The sequence below is a fragment of the Prionailurus bengalensis genome, chromosome E4 (assembly GCF_016509475.1).
Source record: "Prionailurus bengalensis isolate Pbe53 chromosome E4, Fcat_Pben_1.1_paternal_pri, whole genome shotgun sequence".
NCBI classification, from domain to species: Eukaryota; Metazoa; Chordata; class Mammalia; order Carnivora; family Felidae; genus Prionailurus; species Prionailurus bengalensis.
This window is the reverse complement of record NC_057360.1, coordinates 67,714,331-67,737,377: the sequence shown is the minus strand read 5'-3', so window position 1 is coordinate 67,737,377 and position 23,047 is coordinate 67,714,331. Positions and strand designations below refer to the sequence as shown.

The 23,047-nt window shown below is 44.3% G+C and overlaps 1 protein-coding gene across 1 annotated transcript in view; it reads right to left on the bottom strand.

Moving 5' to 3' along the window:
- ASH1L (ASH1 like histone lysine methyltransferase) overlaps window positions 1-23,047 on the bottom strand; it is a 197,686-nt gene that overhangs the window by 104,709 nt on the left and 69,930 nt on the right. The window contains 2 exon segments of the mRNA XM_043568552.1: window positions 466-1,210; window positions 8,779-8,880. Of these exon segments, the coding sequence (XP_043424487.1) occupies window positions 466-1,210; window positions 8,779-8,880 (847 nt within the window).

Here is a 23,047-nt window from a genome sequence, read left to right as displayed (position 1 = left end):
CGCAGGCTCAGACTCAGGAACCTTGAGATGGTGACCCAAGTCAAAAATCAAGAGTCGGACGTTGGGGCGCCTGGGTGGCTCAGTCGGTTGGTTGAGTGTCTCACTTCGGCTCAGGTCACGATCTCACTGTTTGTGGGTTCGAGCCCCGTGTCGGGCTCTGTGCTGACAGCTCGGAGCCTGGAACCTGCTCCAGATTCTCTGTCTCCCTCTCTCTCTCTGCCCCTCCCCCGCTCATGTTCTGTGTCTGTCTCAGAAATAAAATAAACATAAAAAAAAAAAAAGAAAGAGAGAGTCGGACGCTTAATGAACTGAACGACCCAGGTGGCCCTGAAGAGGAACTTTTCAATAAAACAGAGAAGTGCAGGTTTTCTATAACGAAGAGTCACTCAGCTGCGTATGGATAGGTCACATCTGTGACACGTCTGTGTGTCCTCCACCCAGACCAAGCGTGAAACCAGGAATTACCTTTCAGTGCGCTCTCGTTCTTCCTCTGGGAACGGCTTCTGCTTTTTCTTGGTCTGTTCTTCCAAAAGCCAACGTTTCCTCTTCAGCCCCTTCTTCTGTTCTGGACTCAGGTTCACGCTCTGGACAACAGCCTCGATGACATCCGTAACGGTGTCAGGACGGAAGGGCGCCGCTGCTCTCTCCTCGCCTTCGCTCAGCTCGGGGCCGACCAACTGGGCGGCCTGGAAGGCTTGCATCGACACCACGGCCTGGAGGGGGCATTTCCGAGGTCGGCCTGGTCTGCGTTTCACGAAGTTGTTCCCTGTCCTGGCCTGTCTTTGCAGTTTTTTGGCTTTTAGTATCTTGTTGACATGGTCCAGGTTTTTCTTGGTGGCCAGGATTTTGTCGTAATTGCACATTTTCCGAGCCTGGCGCTGCATGGCTTCCACTACGCTCCTCTTGATGTGCGGGGGCGAACGGCTGCTCGGCAACTTCTCGGAGAGGAGTGAGATGCTACCACTGCAGGAGTCGCCGGGGACCGCAGGCACGAGAAGGCTGTCTGGTCTCCCCGGGGCTCGCTCCTTGCCGTGGCTGTGGCTGTGGCCCGGACTGGAGGAAGGCGGCACAGAGGCGGATGTGATCGCGGCCTCGACGCTCTTCCCCAGGGGCGCCTGGTCCTCATGTTGTACCATCCGCTGCAGCAGACCGTCCACGGAGTCGTCCCCAGAAGCGGTCGCTCTCGGACTTCGAGAGGAAACGCCATTCACTAAACGAGGTGACAAATCACACGCAGAAGAAAAACGAACACAGCCAGTCATTTAAACGACTCTTTACAAGGAAGAAAAGGAGCACTGCTCCATCTGTCCTCACAACATCACACATCCTAAGACCGTGTGCGGTTCTCTCTCCCAGGCAAGTTGGTGGTTTACTTTCCTGAATCAGGCCTATATGACAGTCATCTCAGGAACTTCAAAACTGGCCTATGCCTCCCTATTACCAGTGAGTTAAAAAGCAACAACAATAACGCTCACTCTCTGAGATGAGGACCAGGAATGAATTGTTTATTTCTTCAGAAATGAAGGTCCGTTTGAGTTAGGAGACTCGACAGTTAAAGGCCGGACAAAGACCTTCCACTTAACCCTTGTTACCTTAGTGGCCCAGGGACTTGGTGATCTTTGTCTCCTCAGATACCACTCAGCGCATTTTCGTGACTATACTTCACGTGGGAAAGGCTCCCGCTCCTCTGGCCAGCCATGTTAGTTTCACAGTCTTTGTAAACATCAAATTGTAATAGGCCTACTTCCCAAGATGCCTCGTTGTTTCCTACTAATGATCACAGGTAATGCTTCTCCAAAGTTGATGGATGCATATCCTGTCTATCTGAGTTTAAAATGCAGTAGGATTCTAGGGGCTACTGTACAAGCCCCAGGCATTCCAGATTCCAATCAGATTACACTGGACTTTTTCTCCAATTACCAATAACTTCCTTCAAATAATATCCAGTAGTATTTAAATTCAAACTCTCAGTGACATTTTATATCTCTAATTTTTAAAATCCAGCCTCCACTGTCTCTCTGATAACCCACTTTCTCTCCCCATTCCTCAGCTCCATCAGCATTAGCCGTAGAGGCCCCTCAGCCCCAGTACTGCAGTGTTACCTTCTACATTTATTGCCCACGGGGGACACGTTCATTCTCATAGTTTCCACGATCAGAACACACGTGCTAATCTTCACTGTTATCTGAAGGTCACCAGAATGAGGACTGTCCCCTTCTCACTCTCTGGCCCGAGTGCTTCTCTCCTTGATGCAGGCCTCCCTGCTCCCTTTGACAGTTCATTCAATAGCACGTACATTCTGGTGTCTCCCCAGTCTCTCTTTTCTGAGTAACACCTGTTTTTCTACTTCTCTGCTTTTGCATGTTTCATAGATCTCTCGTACTCCTGTTCATTACCTCCTCCCTCAACCTTGTTCCTCCAAAGCGCCAAGCTCAGTGACTGGTAACATAAAGCCAGCTCTTCAACATTATATACACAGAGCACCAATCACGTGCCAGGGATTTTGTCAGCCAAGCTCAGGCCACATCGTCTGTCATTTCTCCTCTACTCTCCCCACAACTCAAAAACGTTTGATTTTACGTTAGTCTGGCCTCTTGAAACTATCCACTTGCCTTCACACCACCACGGCCCCTCCATACCCAGCTAATCTTGCCTCCCTGCCCTAAAGCAACAGCCCAGCTGCTTGTAGAGCTATTACAACCTGTACATACACAACTCTTTTACTAATTCTCCCTTCAAAGGGTAGGATCTAGGGGCACCTGGGGGGGCTCAGTCGGTAAGGCGTCTGACTTTGGCTCAGGTCACGATCTCACGGTTTGTGAGTTTGAGCCCCCACGTCAGGCTCTGTGCTGACAGCTCAGAGCCTGGAACCTCGTTTGGAATCTGTGTCTCCCTCTCTCTCTGCCTCTCCCCCACTCATGCTCTGTCTCTCTCTCTCTCTCTCAAAAATAAATAAACATTAAAAAAATTTTTTTAAAAAGGGGTAGGATCTAATGCCTCTCCTCTTGAATATGAGTTGCCCTTAGTGAGCTGCTTCTAGCAAAGAGAAGTCGATAGAGGTGAGAATATGGTGATTTCTAAGGTTGGGCTAGAAAAGGCAGGACACATTCCACCTGAGTTTCTCTGAAACCTCTGCTCTGGGAACCCAGCTTCCACATCATAAGTAAGTCCAGGCAATCTCCTGTCATGTTTCCCAATAGATCCCGCTAAGGTCATAGCCAATAGCTTTCATAACAGTGACTGCACTCATGAGTATTATCATATACTCTTTTAGTGTATTTAAGTAAATTATCCCTTTGGATTTGCTTCAAAACAGTTCGTGGATGGGCCATAAGATATCCTGTACAAAATTGTTTTCCTACGGTTGTTTATATATCTCAATGACTACACAGATAGTCTCTACACATATTTCATTTCTTTGAATATCCCTGGAAGGTTAGGAGGACATAGTTCTGGTTGAGCTAGTTGCCTTTATTTTTAATTAATTTATTTTTTAAAGATTGTATTTTTAAGTAACGTCTACACCCAATGTGGGGCTCGAACTCACAACCCTGAGATCGAGAGTGGTGTGCTACACGGACTGAGCTGGCCAGAGGCCCTCCTGCTTGCCCTTCGACTGCAAAACAGAGGGTATCATCCCAGTGCTGCTGGTGATGATGAGAATGCCAGGTCAATCAGGTCTGAGGACGGTCAAAGACACTCAGGTTTATGCCAAACAGGAATTAAATTTGCACTTGGCCGTGGAAGAACTCAGGGCCCTACTACTCTACAACAAATTTTCATTGATGTTTTTTTCTGGGTTCCACAGGCAGTGTGAGACAGGAGGTGACACAGAGCATGTGTATGGAGAGGAGCTCCTTTTCGGGCTCTTCCCAAAGCCAAACTGAAACAAGGAACCACCAGGTTCTTCTGTGGCGGCTTTGTTTCTATTTGCTCTCATCCTGATAAATGTCACCTTCAGGGAGCGCCAGATTTACGCCAGATTTACGGAAATCTGATGGGGACTTCTGTGCTGCTAGAGCCTTAGGCTTTGTCCTTTGTCTCTTGCACCTGGATGTTTCCCAGTAATCAGGCTCTCGCCACACCAGGCAGATGTCAAGCAGCTCTAACACTCCTAATTCCTGTTAATCAAGTTTTCTGAAAGTTTCTGGTTTCCTGTCTACTTAGTTCAAATTTCAGCAATGTTTTAAGAAATATTTTCCATATTTTATCTAGTGTTTTTAGTTTTAAGTACCGAGAAGCCTATCTGTTGGCTCTGTACATCTCCTCTGCCTCCCTGCTGGAAGCAAAGCTCAAATCCGTACCAGGGTCACCTGAACTCAGACAGCACCTTCTCAAGCAGCCAAACTGCTCTAAGTGCACCTGCAAAGTGGTTTTATAAAAATCGTTTTCCCAATTACTTAACACTTTCTGTCCACATCTTTCTTGACCTCTTTGTGACATCTGACATTAAGAGGTTTCCGTTCCATGTACTCTGTGATTTTTCTATATAAAAAAATCTATTTAAAACTTGTATGTTATCACTGATCTCTTTTCTTCCGCTTCCCTCGAAAGCGAATGTTTCTTAAACCTGCATTCCTGCCATCCTCCCAACTGGTATCTTCCTGCTGGGTAATCTCACTCGCTGCCAGATTAAAGTTTGTATCACCTACTGTTAGGCCTGCGTCTCTACCAGAGATGCCTCTCAAACTACAAGCCGCCACTTCCGAATGGCTAATTAACATCTCCACCCCAACAGTCCAAACACTGTTCAATTCTAACATATCCCAACCTGAAGCCATTATCAATGCATTTCTCCACACATTTCTTGTCACATTCCACTCTCTACATTGTAATGCTGTAGAGTTTTCCCAAGATGTGTACGCGGTAGACTGAGCCATTATTCATGAATATTTGCTGCCCTGCCTTCAATGACATTATGCACCTGACACTTCCTCGACGTGAGACTTAACCATGCGATCTGCTTTAGCGCTGAAATGTGAGGAGTAACAGTTAGTTCTGGGCAGAAACTTTAAGAGCTGGTCAGTGCGTTGTATGAACCTTCACCCTTTTCCACACGACCAGCAACGCTCCAGATAGAGGCTGGGTTACACAAGGTCCTAGAAGGAAGACAACGCACAACAGACCCATCATGGTCACACGGCGTGAACAGAAAGTAACAACACTTTGCTGTTTCAAGCCACCAAAACGTGGGACTTCTTTTAGCACTGCGAAATCTATCCTATTTTGAACCGCACAATGCATCGAATGATTTTCATCTTCCTGTTCAAAATCCTCTAGTGGCTCCCAACTGCCTCTACAGTAAAGTCTCAATTCCTTCAAATGAAAAAACAAACAAAAAACCCCCCTGTGCCATGTGGGTTATTACTTTTATAGCTTCACGTTCAACCACAATCACACATGACATCCCTCACACGCTAGTAATCTCAAATAACGTGCTGCTCTCCAAAAACAGCATTCCGTTTTATGGTTTTGCGCTTTTCTTCGGACATGTTATTGTCAGTGTGTTAAACACATTCTTACCGTTTACCCACTCATGTACTCAAATTACAGTAGTATTATGTGTCACATCTTCAGGGATGTTGTCTTCTTCTTTTTTTTTTCAGTTTATTTATTTTGAGAGAGAGAGAGAGAGAGAGAGAGAGAGAGAGAGAGAGAGAGACACCGCACATGCGCACCTGAGTAGGGGAGGGACAGAGAGACAGAATCCCAAGCAGGCTTATTAGCACCGTCAGTGTGGAGCCCAACGCGGGGCTGGAACCCACGAACCGTGAGATCATGACCTGAGCCAAAATCAAGAGCCGGCTGCTCAACCCACTGAGCCGCCCAGGCGCCCCAGGGATGTCTCCTTTAGTCACCACGCATGTGGTAAGTGCTCGAGTTGCCTACACCGACCGGTCCGTTACAGAATTTTAACCCACCTTTTAATGGTGAATATGGCTGACTCCTTGAGGGCAGGAACCTTATTCATGTTCGCATCTCCAGTGCTCAGTATTCATAGTAACTCAGAAAGGATTTATTTGAATGAATAAATGGTGGTTGGTTTTATGGTGACAGTAACCTTATGGGTCTAGGTAGTATTTCTTTTGTTTACTCAAGTAAAATATTTGGGTGATTTTTTCTTCGTGGATATCTCCATGAGATCTCATTCTTTCTTTTTAGGGGTTGGCAAACTTTTTCTATAGATAGCTAGATAGTAAATATTTTAGGCTTTTGAAGACACATACGGTGTCTCACATATACTTTTTCCCTTGCTCCTGTATTTTTTTAAGCTACCCTTTAAAATGTAAAAACAGGGGCGCTTGGGTGGCTTAGTCAGGTAAGCATCTGACTTCAGCTCAGGTTATGATCTTACGGTCTGTGAATTCGAGCCCCATGTCGGGCTCTGTGCTGACAGCTCAGAGCCTGGAGCCTGCTTCGGATTCTGTTTCCCTCTCTCTCTGCCCCTCCCCACTCGTGCTCTGTTTCTCTCTCAAAAATGAATAAAAGTGAAAAAAAAAAAAAAAAGTAAAAATAAATAAATAATAGAAATAAATAAATAAAAACGTAAGAACAGTTTCTAGCTGGGACTACACCTAAAGAAGCCTTGGGTCGCATCTGGTCTGCAGGCTGCAGCTTGCTAACCTCTGGTCTAGGTCAACATTGTCAAAAGTAGTTCACTGGATGTTTAAGAGTCTCCCTGAAGCAGTATGGAAACAGCACTCTGAGAGACAAAACCCTAGTGATGCTCGAGTTGGTTCCACTGCACCTCTGAGAGCACAATGGTGCTAATAAAAAGCTTCCAATATGTTGAAGCTCATCATAAGATAAATTCAGTAAGTAGAACACGGATACAATTTGACAGGGTGGCCTTGAACTAATGAAGGAGCTAGATTTTCTGACCATAAGTCACAAGTGATTTACTAATCAAAAAACATGGATGAGGGGGCGCCTGGGTGGCTCAGTCAGTTAAGTGTTCAACTTTGGCTCAGGTCACGATCTCACAGTTCCTGAGTTCGAGCCCTGCGTCGGGCTCTGTGCTGACAGCTTGGAGCCTGGAGCTTGCTTCAAACGATTCTGTCTCTCCCTCTCTCTCTGCCCCTCCCCCGCTCATGCTCTGTCTCTGCCTCTCTCTCTCAAAAATAAATAAAACATTGGGGTGCCTGGGTGGTTCAGTCGGTTGAGCTTCCGACTTCGGCTCAGGTCATGATGTCACACTCTGTGAGTTCGAGCCCCACGTCGGGCTCTGTGCTGACAGCTCAGAGCCTGGAACCTGCTTTGGATTCTGTGTCTCCCTCTCTCTTTCTGACCCTCCCCCGTTCATGCTCAGTCTCTGTCTCAAAAATAAATAAACATTAAAAAAATAAAAAATAAATAAATAAAAACATTAAAAACAAAAACGTGGTTAGGGCTGTCTAGGTGGCTCAATTGGTTCACGGTTCGTAGGTTTGAGCCTCACATTGGACTTTGTACTGACAGTCTGGGGCCTGCTTGGGATTCTCTCCCTCTCTCTCTGCCCCTCCCCTGCTCACACGCACACTCACTCTTACTCTCTCTCTCTCTCTCTCAAAAATAAACATTTAAAAACAAAAAACCCCTAAAAACATGGATAGAAAGCCAAGAATTGATAAGTCACTTCCTTGCCTCAAACTTTCAGTGGTCCCTCAGTGTCATTAATAAGGTTCCCTACCTGCCTTTCCAGCCTCACATTCAGTCCTTGACCATAACTACACTGGCTCTTTTATTTAGTTTCTTAAGGTTTACTTATTTTTTAGAGAGAGAAAGAGCACAAGTTGGGGAGGGACAGAGAGAGAGAGAGAGAGGCAGACACAGAACTGGAAGCAGGCTCCAGGCTCCAGGCTCTGAGCTGTCAGCATAGAGCCCGACGCGGGGCTTGAATTCAAGAACAGCGAGATCATGACTGGAGCCGAAGTCAGAGGCTCAACTGACTGAGCCACCCAGATGCCCCCCTTTTATTATCTCCCCCCACCTGGAATGACCCTACCACTCCCCCATCTCTCCTGATGACACTGACACATTAAAAAGCACTTCCTCCTGTCCAATCCTCACTAAAGGCAGAGGACAGATACATGTATGTTACCCTCTAGTTTGTCTGGTTCTTTTGTAAACACACATACTATCAGAAAAAACAAAAACAGAAACAAAACAAAAACTGGGAGCATAACCTGAACCTATGTAAAAAGTTACACAAATATGACACTGTAGTAAGAGGTTATGTGTATACAAACATTAAACATTTTAAAAGTTGAGGTTAGAAATAATTATTAATAGGGATTCTTCTTTCAACCTCCTAAATTGTTCTGCTTGTCTGAGACATCTGTGAATGCTACTTTGGAAACTACTGCGTTATTACAATAATTTTGTACATACATATATCTAAGTCTTCATAAAGTAGTTCCAATCCACACTGCCTTAGCGCACCCACAGTCCTTCACCTCAACACAACTTGTAAAATCTTTATTTTCCTGTCCGCCTACTCTTGAACCTAGTCATTTTGAACGATTTCCTCTGGATCACATCCAAATCGCTGCAGGTCTGGGAGTGAGCCCACCTGGACTCAGGGAGACTGGGGGGGGGGGGGGTCCGCACTGTGTCAGTCTGCACTGTGGCCCCCTCGCGCGTCCTAGAGTCACTTCTGTCTCGTCCACAATAATGTCTTGTAAGTAAACATAAGCTGTGATTTCCGTGAGAAGCTTATCGCGTCGTGCGGGAAGTCTGCTCACACGTAGCAGACGGGAGAGTCGGGTCAGAGTCCGTCCGTGCAACAGGGGGACTTGCCTGTGGACGAAGTGCTCTCCGAGGACGACCGCTTCCGGGCAGGGCTGCTGCTCGTGCTCTCGGACAGTCGCTGGGAAGACTTCTCTGAGGTTGGCTGGGAACCTGGAGAGACAGGAATCACAGGGAAACTCAGGTCTAAGCACAATTTCAAATGATTGTGTGTCAGAACTAGACTATTTGCGTTGCTGTCATCACCACTCCCAGCAGCCATACAACTTGCGAGCGGACGGGGAGTGGACGAAAAGCAGGGAGAAGCCGCACCGCGTGCTGCCAGCACACCCGTGCCGCCTCACGGGCCTCTCCCACGTCAATTTCTCCTGTCACGTTACACAGGGAAAAAGATTTTAGAGGGAGAATGAACGGAATTCATGTTAGTTCTGGCGCATCACCACCAGGAAACACATCATCGAGATATTTATCGATAAAAGTCACCGGCAGGACTACAATCACACCTGTTCCTGACTGTCAGTTCGAATTCATCCCAGAAACCGACGGACAAAATGTACAGTGCAATTAATTAGGAACAACTGATGTGAGAAAAGCAGGTCCAACCTGAGCGTTTCATTTAATAGAATCAGAGTTGGATCTTAAACCTGTGAGGTCACCTTCACACTCTGTGTGTTTCCCCTACAGCATATTCTGCAAGGACTGCTAACTTATCTAGGAAACAGAGCAAACGTACTTTAAAGCTGTACGCTTGAGGTTCCTTCATTATATACGTAAGAGCTCTTAAGGACAAAGAAACTCGATTTCCTTTCAAAAGTCACATACTTAATGTTAACCAAAACCCCTATCAATGCGGCATAATTTAACACATCTCTTACTCAAGAGAAAAATATGTTGTTCAGGAAAGATTCTTCTTCTGAATAAAATATACTTGGTTCTGATACTGGATTCTTTAGAACCAAAAAAGCCAGCTGTTGAGAATGCATAATAAATTCTGTATCACGTTGGTCAAAAAAACTAGCAGTACTCTGAAATGTTCCCTTTACACTTGAAAGAAGTTACAAATAGAAAGCCTATGCATAACTGTAGTACAACTGTAGTACAAAAGTATCAGAAATCAAATACCTGAATATGAGATTTTTAAGATCCACCTCTAAACGAAGAGTGAACTCCTTGATGGAGATGTGACTAAGTGAGCAAAGAACAACTTGGGGACAGAACTGAATGGAGCCACGTTTCTAGTGTTTCCCTTTCTCTGACACAGATAATAATAAACCGTGAGCTTTGTTCTAATTATGTATTATCATAAATCACATCATTGTAAATCCTCTCTGAGTCCTGCTCAGGCGAGACAGAAGGCTCTGTGCTGCCATTCAACGGTTAACAAGTTAGGTTCTCGGGAAACTGGTTTTGTAACAATACATCCTACTTCCCCAACACAGACATGACCGATGTGAGATCTATTCAAGAAGCAAGACTGTTTATCCTCGAATCTTAAAAATAAATACAAAGGGATTTTAAAAACTGACAGTACAATGAATCCACCCTAGATTGTGGCTGAGATAAGATTTCCGTTAAAGAGTTAAATACCACAAAAATATCTTTTTCAATAAAGATTTTACTTTTAAGTAATCTCCGCACCCAACATGGGGCTCGAACTCACAACCCTGAGATCAAGAGTTGCATGCTCCACTGACTGAGCCAGCCAGGCGCCACCCCCCCCCTCCCCTGCAATAAAAATATCTAAGAGGTAAAAGCCCAGGCATCAGTGAAGACATACCTTAGTAAGTATTAATATCGAGGGGTGCCTGGGTGGCTCAGTCGGTTATTCCGGCTTTGGCTCAGGTCATGATCTTATGGTTCGTGAGTTTGAGCCCCACGTCGGGCTCTGTGTTGACAGCTCAGAGCCTGGAGCCTGCTTTGGATTCTGTGTGTCCCTCTCTCTCTCTGCCCCTCCCATGCTAATGCTCTATCTCTGTCTCTCTCTCAATAATAAACGTTAAAAAAAATAAAAAAAAAAAAAGTATTAACACTGAAAAATTCATACACTGGACAGGTAACTACTTCCTACTGAGACACAGAGCCAAGACAGAAGACAACAGTGGCCAAGAAGCTTGAGACATCAGAGGCCTCTCTTTACCGTTATTCTGCTGAATGCTCAATCTTGGACTAACAACTAGGGAAAGGAGTGGTTGGAGAGCACTTTTTATAAAGTCTTCTCTCTCGGTCATAAACTAACATTCATCGAGTCCAGTTTATATGCTTGCTTCTACGCTAGACATTGTGGAGGCAGGAGGAGAGAGAGAAAAATATTTTGAAAGTCTCTGCCCCTAAGGAGCTTATCGAAGGTCTTGAATGTCATCACGTGCACTTCAGATGGCGTTTGTGCCATCCATGCTGGAGCTCTGTCTTCAGTTTCTAGGCTACGTGGTAATGTTCCCCAAATTTCTTGGTCATCTTCAAGAAAGTCTTGATGAAGGCTTCAACTGTACCTTTGAACATCAGGATATCCTGAGAATCACCCTGCCTGGCCTCACCGCCCTCAGGGTCAAAGAGGGAACCGGCACCTTCCTCAAAGCTCCTCCTTTGGAGGCATCTGGAGCTGCACAGGAGGCAGGAGGAGGTGGAACGGGGGTCAGATCCCTGGAGATCATTACTGGCAGCATTGCACAGCAATTCCTGAGAAGCTGAAACAATTGAGAGAGAGGTGGCTTAGCTCACCTAGCTTCTGAGCCACTTTTCATTTCCTGAAAGTACTGGAGGCCGGCAGCCTGTTCTTAGGATTTAACAGGAGACTGGAATGAAACTTCATTCAGGATGTTTTTCACTTTTCATTTGTAAAAGTCTGTTTGAATTCCCTTTTCATAAAAAGCAGAGATGGTCTTAATATTTCATGTTTCAGGGGAAAAAAAGTGTATCCCTGAGATACAGTTCCCTAGGGCTTGGTAGTCATGAGATCAGATCCTTATTTTGCTAAAAGAATGTTGGTCATAGGACAGTAAGAGGATGAGAAAGCTGGAGGAAAAAAACCTACCTAATGATAGAAAGCAACCAAAATTAAGACTGGAAAATGATGATAGAAGCTTGTATGTAAGAGGCAGCAACCTGTTAAAGATGTTGAAATTGGCCTAAGAGCAGAAATCGGGTGAGATTTGCAAACGTTATCTCCAACACTGCCAAAAATGTACTCTTTCCTAAGTGCCATGCGCAGCTGGGTGGCCGGGGGAGAGCAAGCTAACGCCCGGACAGAACAAGAATGTCCATTTCAAGGGAGAACAACATATCCACATTTCGAAACCTAAAGCGGAGTGCTGTCCACAGCTGTGCGTGGCGCAGTGTTAGGTACATCACCAAAGGTGCCCTGAGTTTGAGTCCTGGCTCTGCTATAATTAAGACTTTTAAGATCTTGGCAAGTCAACGCACTTGAACGTTGGTCTGAGAAAGCACTCGAACTCACTGGGCTGATGCGAGTTTCAAAGTGAGGTAACGCAAGCAATTGAAAGGGTTTTTATAAACGTTATGCTCTGATACATAAATTGGCTCCTTAGGTTCATCATAAATTTTTAGACCTTAATTACTTAACAATGTCACTGATGCGTAGGCAACTATTCAAAATAAAAAGAAAAATGAAACAAGGGCAAGGACTTATGCCCACTTGGGAAGTAGAACTAGTTTAGGGTCTCCAGCATTATTCCTAAGCATAAAGAAGTACCCCCAACTGGGAAGCACTGGTAGGACAGGCACCTCCCAGGCTGGTCGGCCCCTGCAAGGTGGTAAAAGCTCCTGGAAAGTGAATCTTCTAATCCGCCGACCCTTCACCACACCTCCTTCAGGGTCACGGCCGCGCTCTGGATTCCATCAGCGAAACCCGATGTGCCCGCGGCGACCGGGCGCCAGTGCAGCTCTGGACGGGCAGGGGAGGGCACCGCCGTCTGCTTGCCCCGCTTACTCTCGGCTTCGGCCACGCCACGGTGGGACTCCTCAGGTCAGTGACTGCCTTGTCGCTGTCTCCACCACGCGATGCGTGTTTGCTCCCGTGTCATCAGCGGTCATTTCAGATCTGCCTGGAGGGTTGTGAGAACACTCTGCACTCCTTACGGGGCAAGAGGGTTGTATGGATTTCAGTTCGAGACGATGTGATACTTCGTCAAAGAATACACACGGAGAATACCTATGATTTTACGTATCAGAGAGTTCCCATGTCGATATAGCACGAAGCCAAATAGTTAAGTACTTCAGAAGTGAACAGAATCGAAGTGGTAATTCCGTAACTGACAAACGACTGGGTAGAAACACTACTGAATAACTCGTTACTCAGACCTCCGACAGCTTCAGAGATATGTTTAGAGCTTCCACACACATAAATGAAACAAGTTATAAGTAAATCACCAAGAAAGCAACCAAATAAAATTGGACTTCAGCATAAATGTAAGGTGATTACTACAAGTATTCTTTTTCTTCAGCTAGAAAACTAGAGGTCTTCGTGGAAAAAAGAAGGCAGACTATCAGCAAGGAGGGAAACAAAAAAAGGGACTATCATAAATTGGGAAAATAATAAGGGAATTAAGAATTAAAAACAAACTTAGAAATGTGAGGGAAGCCTGAAGTGGTTTTGACCGTAGAGTCTCTGGATTTTTCTTGGCCATTATTCACTGAGCTTTTAAACATAAAGGCAGGTTTTGAGGAAACACCTTTGACAAAGAAGACAAAAAGGGGGAAAGATGATACTTCTACAGCAAAACTATAGGGTGACATCATGGGTAAGAATGTCAGAAAGTGGAGAAAACAAAAAAGGACATAACTGGATTTAATGGATAAGAACCTGGAAATCTTTTCATTATAGATAAAAATGGGTGGAAACCAAGCAGCTGTTCTGAAGTTGATTTGTCACAAGAGATCTTGGTGTCTACACAGGAGAAACTGAAACCTATCTAAGATAAAAAAGAAATAGTACGTTTTCAGATGTCTGGGTGTGAGGACGGAGTCAAATGGGCAGAGACGTCAGCATAAAAAGAGACAATTCCCACTGATCGTGGAAAAAGGTATCACCAAGCAAAAACTAGAGTAATAATTCAACCTCACTACTTCATTGAAGCCCTGAGTACCTACCCTAGGCTAAAAAACGAGGGAATTTCCAAACGTAAATTAACAAAAGAACACAGTGAATGAAACCAACAGCTGCTTGGATAAAACATGTATTTCTTTAGTGTAAATCCACTATGAAAACTTTCGAAACTTATTATAGTTACGAATTCTGGTCACACTCTGTTGGGAGATCAGCACTAAAGACCCAAGTAACCAGGGAATGGTTTGGGTGAGCAGATTGTCTGCTGTTTCCAATGCTAGAAATATCGTTGGGTAAGCCATGGAAAAACAGATTAAGTGTACTAGATTTGGAAGGATACCATGCTGAAGCCAGTTTATAGATGATACACATTTATTTTAAAATCACATATTTAAAACTAGTTTCTAACATTTAAATCATTCCTTCCCACCAAAACAATGTATTATAAAATTTTAAGAAAGAAACTTATTTTATCATTTACAAGTTAAGACTATCGGGAGTGTTTGTTGAACAGTGACTGCATCAAAGCTGGCTTATCACACAAAGGAATACCATAGTAAAAGAATATGAACCGGGGTGCCTGGGTGACTCAGTCGGTTGGGCGTCCGACTTCAGCTCAGGTCATGATCTTGCAGCTCGTGAGTTCAAGTCCTGACGTCGGGCTCTGTGCTGGCAGCTGGGAGCCTGGAGCCTGCTTCGGATTCTGTCTGTCTCTCTACCCCTCACCCACTCACTCTCTGTCTCTCTTTCAAAAATAAATACACATTAACAACAACAAAAAGAATATGAACCAACTATTGGGAGCTTCTGATCAGGTTTTTTTTGGTTCCCAGATTAAATTCTGAATCCTTTGCTATGGTTCACAGCTCACAGGAGTCCTGGAAGCTTCTACTGAATGAGCTGAATGCTGAGATAAAAGCTGGTTCCATGATAAAAACAGCTGTTTCCAATTGTGGGAAATACATTTACTGAAAGCAATACATTTCATCTGACTCACCAATTAAATGCACTACAAGAGAGAATGATTCAGAGCCTATGCTGGTGATTTTTAAGCTAAAAAGTCTGTTTTCCTCCCTCTAATTAGGCTATTTCTCGTAATGCCCAAAGCACATCATCCACTGAAATGGAATCCCACTGGAAACCCCAGAACTGCACTAACCACCATAATCAATTTTCGGATTTCATCTTCACACGTGTTCGTGCTTTACTTTTGGGGGTATCTTTATACATCATGCTAGAGACAATGTCCTATATCAGAAAATTCTGATCAATGAAGACACTCTCCAGTTAAAAAGAAAACAAAGCACAGTATACTTTTCTTCAACCATTACATTTTTACAGTAAATATACTTTTTCCAAATGAAAATAAAAATCAGCTCTAATTTACTCCCGGGGGGACAAAAAAGTTATTGAAACCTGTAATAATTACGTGTGTGTGCGCGTGTGTATACATTCTCTACTTTGTGAGCTCTAGGGGGAACCATCCCCCATTTTTGAAATCAGGTTGCAGACTGACCATGTACAGCCAGCCATGAGTTGAAAACGCTGAAAAACAGGGACAGAGTATGTGATTCTCTTTCTCATCAGGCCCATCTTAGGTCTACCGAATGTAGATACTGATTTAATTGGTTACCAGGACCAGGCGAGGCCAGAAAGGCCAGGCGAGGCTTAGGTGTGGAATCCCTATGATTTCACATGCATCAGGTTGGTCTTAGACTATTGGTCTCTAACAGTTCCCACAGAAGAACACAGAAGAAGAATGAGCTAACCACCACACAAACATCATTTATAAAATGATGAGAGCTGTTACTCCTTTTAAAGCTTTATGCCACTTAATTTGTTTAGTCCAAATTTGCTCGAGTGATTATCAGTTTGCCCAGCTAGGAAACAAGGCAAGGTCAGCCACCTGGCTCCAGACCACACAGGAAGGAAGATCCTTCCTGCCTGTGCCCCTCATCTAATTTTATTTTCCTCATATGCACATCAACATAATTCATAGATATGCCTGCTTTATGCCAACAAACACGAAAAATCTACTCAATCCAAATCGTAAGAATCTGTTTTATTTTTTCTTTAGTTATTAGATAGGCTTCCCTCAACAATTAGTACTGTTTAAAAAAAAAACAAAAACTAAACTAGCTGTTTTGCTATAATGTTAAATTTATGGAAGATAGTAAAGTGAGACTTCTCACACAGCCTTTACCCAACTTCCCCTAACGTTAACTTAACGTCTTATATTTTAACTACGATACATCTGCCAAGACTATGAAATTGACATTAATATGATTTTTTCCACATATGTCTTTTTCCTGGTCTAGGGGCCAATCACAGTATCACATTGTATTTAGTTGCCATGTCTCAATCCTCTCTCATCTGTGACAGTTTCCTAATCTTTCCTTGTTTTCTTAGGTCCTCGACACATCTGAGGTACACTGGTCACATATTTTGTACAATGTCTCTTTTTTTTGGTTTTATTATTATTAGACCAGGGTTGTGTTTTTTAAAAGAATACTGTGGTTATAAGTTTTGGAAAAAACACCACAGAACAAAGTTCCCGGCTAATTACATCAGAGGCTACCTGTTATCGGCACGATTCATCATTGATGAAGTTAAACTTGCACCCGGTTAAGGTGTGGTCGGTCTGCTCGTCTCCTTCACTGCAAAGTTGCTATTTTCTCCTTCTTGTCCTCTGTTACGTGGCATTAGGTCACTAGGTGCAGTCCATATTCAAGAAGAGGGGAATTAAAGTCCACCTCCTTGAAGAGGCTGGTCTACATATACTATTTGTAATTCTTCTGTAAGGAAAATTTGTCCCTTTCTTCCACTGATTTAATTGATCATTCTTTTTTTTGTTTGTTTTTAGATAAGCTCTATGCCATACATGAGGCTTGAAACTTGTGATCCCGAGATCAAATGTCGCATGCTCTTCCAAGTGAGACAGCCAGGTGCCCCATACGATCACTTAGTTACATCAACATGGAGTAATGGGTATTTGCTGTATCTTTACATTATAATCCAATACTGTCACTTAATAGTGACATTATTATTATTATTATTATTATTATTATTATCTGTTGCTTACATTGTTCCTGCTTTGGCCACTGGGAAGCCTTTTCATGATAATAATGTCCAGAAGGTAATTTGCAATTTTGTATTATATGGCACAGTAGGAAGTCCTATTTTGGGTATTTTAACAGGATACCAATTAATGTATAATGAATCTGTCTTTAAGTTATACATAGAAAAAAATATCAGCTGAAGGCCGAGGCCAAATTAAAATAACAAAGTTTAGTTATGCTTTTTGTACACTTTAAGAATAATTACCATGTGACATCGAAACAATCACATACTGAGAAATGCAAATATCTCCTTGACAGGATGTGTAATTACGAGTACGTAATAAACCCGCTGGAATTACCACAAAATGTAAAGCTGTAAGAATCTTAACGGTCTGCACTTCCTCACTTCCCGTTCGTTCCTGCACCCCCCAAAATCCAACATTTACCTCCACAGAAACCACTGTGAGCTCACAGGTGATAATCGGCCAAAGGCAGCCTCTACTCCCAGCCTCTTCGAGTTGACCCCAGCAGCACCTGACATTCCTGTCCCCTTAGCAGTGTGGCGCGCCCAGCGAAACAGGACCACTTCTCACGGCTTCAACAATCACTTACCTACAACTTTCCTCTTCAGGGTGATTTCTCCTCTGAGCTACAGATGCATATATCTCACTGAATACCATGAAACCCAAATCTGCCTTTTATCTCCAGCCATCTCTTCTGAGCGCCTCCTTTCACTTAATTACACCGCTGTCCAACCCATTACCGGAGGGGCATCCTGCAGACATTCTAAAATCTTCCCCTTTCCTCGCCTCTTTTTAACGATTCATTCATTCATTCACTCATTCATTCATTCATTCATTTTTGAGACAGAGAGAGACAGAACATGAGCAGGGGAGGGGCAGAGAGAGAGGGAGACACAGAATCCGAAGCGGGCTCCGGGCTCTGAGCTGTCAGCACAGAGCCCGACGCGGGGTTCGAAATCACGGACCGTGAGATCATGACCTGAGCCGAAGTCGGACGCTCAACTGACTGAGCTACCCAGGCGCCCCCTCCTCCCCTCTTTTTAAAATCCACTTCTTCTGAATATGTTTTCTCCATCACTACCTTGGTTCAGGCCCCCGTAAGATTCTGCTGGGGCAGTTCCCAAACTAGTACACCTGATCTCTCCCCAGTACATGTACCACAGTGTTGCCAATTTAATCTCAGCAAATCATCCTGCTTTAAAACCTTTAACTTCCCATTGCCCACAGGGTAAACTCTAAACTCCCTACAATCTTATATAATAAACAAGAGGCTTTATGATCTGTCTCCTGTCTTTCCAGTCTCATCCTGTGGGTTCCATATCAGACTGTAAACAGTTACCTAAGCACACTATGAGGTCACTAAGACGCTGAAAAGCTTCTTTCTCTGTAAGAAATAGTCTTCATCCTTTATTCTTTGCACACTAAACTAAAAACTAGGAGTCTTTCTAGCTCCTCCTAGGTGAGCCCCTCTCTTGTCTGCCCCCGAAACATGTTGTGAACATATCTGTAGGAGTTATCAGTCAGTATTTAAGATTTGTTTTTTTAATATTAAAAAAATAGTTTTAACATTTATTTTTGAGAGACAGGGCACGAACAGGGGAGGGGCAGAGTGAGAGAAGGAGGGAGAGGTAGACACAGAATCCAAAGCAGGCTCCAGGCTCCGAGCTGTCAGCAGAGTCCAGCAGAGTCCGAGGTGGGGCTCAAACTCATGAATCATGAGATCATGACCTGAGCCAAAGTTGAATGCTTAACTGACTGAACCACCCAGACGCCCCACGTTAAGATTTTTTTTTTTTAAAGAAACTTTTTTTTTTAAAGTTTATTTATTTTGAAATAGAGAGAGAAAGAGCTTGCGTACGCACATGTGTGGGAGGAGCAGGGAGAGAATCCCAAGCAGGCTCCATGCTGTCAGCACGGAGCCTGATCCGGGGTCGACCCCGAGAACCATGAGATCATGACCTGAGCCAAAACCAAGTGTCAGATGCCCAACCAACCAAGCCAGCCAGGCACCACTGTTTAAGATTTTAGGTGATCTCTACACACAAAGTGGGGATAGAACCCACAACCCCGAGGTCGAGAGTAGCATGCTGTACCTACCCAGCAGCCAGGCGCCCCTGGAGCCATGGATAATTATTTGTAAACATGCCTATGTTCTCTGAGTAAGTGTAAATTCCTTCTGGCAGCAAATCACATCTTACTCATGATTTTATTCCCTGCTCCTGGCAAACAACAGACAATAACTGTGGAAGGGATAGCCATCATCATTAATAATTAAAATTTAAAAAAAAATACATAAAGCTGTGCCAAAACAAACAAAGTTCTGACTTTCAAAGAGATTAGAAGATACCCCAGGGCTTTAGTTAGTAATTTTTTCTTATAACTTTCCTTAACTAAAAATCGTTTTCTCAACTGGTTTTAAGAACTAGGATACGTAACCAGTTTTCATGTCTACTTGAAAAAGTTCCTAGTAGAAAATCAAGACACATTTCTACCCACTTATCAAAAGAGTAATTGTGAAGAAGACGGAGAGGCTCCACGAATTTGCGGATTTGTGATACAATAAAGAATGTATCTGTTCTCTGTCTGATTCTTGGCTTCAAAAACCCTTAGAATTTCCTGAGTGATAGAAGGGTCTTTGTTATGCCAAAGAGCTGACTTAAGGTGGACCCTGGGTAGCCTCAGGGTGGGGCTGCTCACTACAAAGACCAATCACAGGATTAGAGGGCTGAAATTTGGGGCCAGCCCTATCTACAGTGGGGGGGGGGGGGGAGTGGGTAGAGATAGGGTTCGAGCACACAGCCAGTGATTTAATTAATCATGCCTATGTAATTAGGCCCAATCAACACTCTAGACACAAAGGCCTGGCATTGCTCCCTGGTTGGTGAACACAGTGGTGTGCCGGGAAGGCGACACACCCTGATCCCACAGACAGACACCGGGCAGGGAGGCTGTGTGTCCTCCACCCTAGGCCTTGTCCTGGGAATCTCTTCAATTCCTGATCTGCATTCTTTATGACAATAAAACTGTAATCCTACGTACAGTGGTTTCAGTAACTTCTGAGTTGTTCTACCAAATTATCAAAACTTGAGTGTTTGTGGGATTGTGGGAAGCCCCAAATCTGCAGCAGTCTAGACAAGAGTGTAGGTGGACTGGGGTCACTGAAACTCGCTCCGGCACAGGAAGTGGGGGCAGTCTTTGAAGGACTTTGCCCTTAAAATTGCAGGGTCTTTCCTCAACTCCAGAAAACTAGTGTCAGAACGGTGACTTCAGAGATCTTAATGTTTTTGTTATTTTTTTTAAGAGGAAGGAGACAAATTCTTATTCTTAAGGCAGATATTTTCCCACGTTAGGCGTGTACCTCCTGAGGACCCTGAAACCAGGCTCACATCCATCCTTTCACCCCACCTCCTGTAGCCGGTCTCCTGGGTGACTTTAGCGTTTGCGTGGCTAATACGTTCAACCACCCTGTCTGTCAGCTCGCTTCACTTCCACCTCGATTTCCCTACCTGTTACAAGCTCCTTCTCACAACTCTTAGATTAGAGGCCTCAAACTAAAATGTTCCTTGGAGACAGATACACTGCTTCAATATCTGAACTGAGCCAGATACGGCACACCACAAGGAAATGGTGTGGACTGAGACGAATTGAATAGAGCCTGCCCCAACAGAGCGGGGGGGGGGGGGGGGGGTGCCATTGATGTCATCCAGGAAATGGGGATTAACTTTTGCCAGATGTTCTGCTTTTTATTTTCCTTTCTTTCCTTTTTTTTTTTTTTTTTAAATTTTAATGTTTATTTTTGAGAGACAGAGCATGAGCAGGGGGAGGGGCAGAGAGGGAGACACAGAATCCCAAGCAGGCTCCAGGCTCTGAGCTGTCGGCACAGAGCCCGACGCAGGGCTCGAACCCACGAACTGTAAGATCATGACCTGAGCCGAAGTTGGACGCTTAACCGACCGAGCCACCCAGATGCCCCTGTTCTGGTTTTTCTTTTAAAGGAAAGCAGATTTCTGAACTTTGTGTGAAATCTCCAGAGTTTTAAGCCTTGGCAATTAATTTTTAAAAAACTGAAGAGATCACAAATGGTTACAGACAAACCAAAGGGTGATGAATTTTAACCACTGCTTCTTTATTACTTTTTTATTTCAAGTTTTTATTTAAATTCTAGTTAGTTAGCATACATGGTAAATAACCAATACTTTAAATGGTGCGGTTCCTCAGGGCTGTCTGAGGCCCCGGATTCCGGGTCTATCCCCTCCTTCGGGGAACATCATCCATCACATTGTGACAGATCAACAGACATATGAACGCAGCAACTGTTTTGTTCCAGTGAAGCAAACCAGCTCACACACAACTGGTAAGCAGAAGAATACCAGGATGATATGGTCACTGAGCAGGCTCACACACGATCTCAACAGAGTGAGCCAGGGAGCACCGCTCCTCGTCAGAGCACCGGCCACAGATCACCCAACACGTGCTTTCCCCAGATCTTCCTGCAAAAGAGCCAAACGAGGACGAGAAACCAGAACCAGCCGTATCTCGCATCACTTCTTTTATCTGCCAGCGACACGCTTTTGTGTCCACAACTGAGCGGCTCTGAGCCTTCTCTAATTCCCTTCTATCAAGTTACCTTCGTCTTTTCCTGAAAAGTTAAATGCTATGTTTACTGTAGTCTTTCTTTCTTTATCAAACAATTTGTCTTTTTAACTGCTGCTGGCATTTTCTAGAATTATTATTTTTCTTGGTGCTCTGGGTACAAAGTTGCACACATTTTGAGAATCTGCTCCCGACTTTATCTTTTCTAGAAGCTCTTTTATTTTTTGTAAGTGATATTGACAGTTTCTCAGAACCTCATAGTGAAACACCCCTATCTCCAGCCAAAACATCTTTATTGAGCTCAAGAATCAGATCTCCAACTGCCTGCTGTCTCCCCGCTTGAACGTTCTAAAGATGTTCTAAGACATTCCAAAGTTCACGCGTATTAAAAAAGCAAAGTGTGCTTCCCTATGTATGCCTCCTCCAGGTGGCACCACGCCGACCCCTGCAATGTCCCTGCAGGGGTCTGCCCGCACCACACGCCTCCCCCCCCCCCCCCCCCCCCCCCCCCCCCGCCCACAGGCTGCCAACCTCCCTACAACCAGCTCTCTCCTCCACAAGTGAACGTTCACACACGAGCCAGAATGATCCTTTAAAGAAGCGACTCTAAAATCAGTACTCCTCTGTCTCTTGCCTACGCCTAGTGTAAAACCTAAACTCTCTGAACACGGTCTGGCTGCTTTCTTCACCCCCAATTCTCGCACCGTCCTGTGTTCCCTGTCCTGCCACCGTGACCCGGCCACCAAGGTCTTCTAATATATTTAGGTATTAGATAGTAAAGAGTATCTCTAGATACTACTCTTTCTCAGCCCAGCATCTTCAAACGTGCTCTTTACTCAAACTTCAGCCTAAGAAGCGGCGGCTTCTCATCCTTCAAGCTTCAACTTTTCATCCTTAGGCCGTAACCAATAACTTTACCTAAACAGGCACCCCCCCCCCCCCCCGGTAACGACCCATCCTGACACTGTAGTATTAACTTGACAGCATTTCCCCCCGATTATGCCTTTCCTTGTGAGCTTACCACTCTACTATTGGTCTTGTGTCACTAGGGCTGAAAGTTCACGGGGCCTGACCTCATGTCTTGACGCCAGTGACTGGGAGAGTGCCACACGTTCTAGACTTTAACAACTAAGTGAGGGAGTCAATGAGTGAGTACAATTGTCTCCCCAGCTAACTGCTGCTCGGCCTTCAGGTAACAAACAGTTTAGAGTCACCTTGTCAGGGACGGCTTGCTGAGTCAGGCCCCCTTCCACACTCCGTGTTTTCTTTTCTTTTTCTTGCTTGAACGCTCTGATCACATCTCTAATGACATTTAACATGTACATTTTTGTTCATCGCCTATCTCCTCCTCTGTAAGTCCCATGAGAACAATGTATTTGTGTGCCTTATTCCTCACAAGAGCCCACAAAGTAGAGTGCCTGACAAACTGATACTCAGTGACTTATTCATCAAAAATTTGCTGAATGAACCTAATGAAAACTTAGGAATTTTTCTTCTCTTTATTACATCGTTAGAAACTAAAGAATGCTCAGTTTCTCAACAAAAATGGCTTTTTCAAAATTTCGTGAATAATGAACATCATA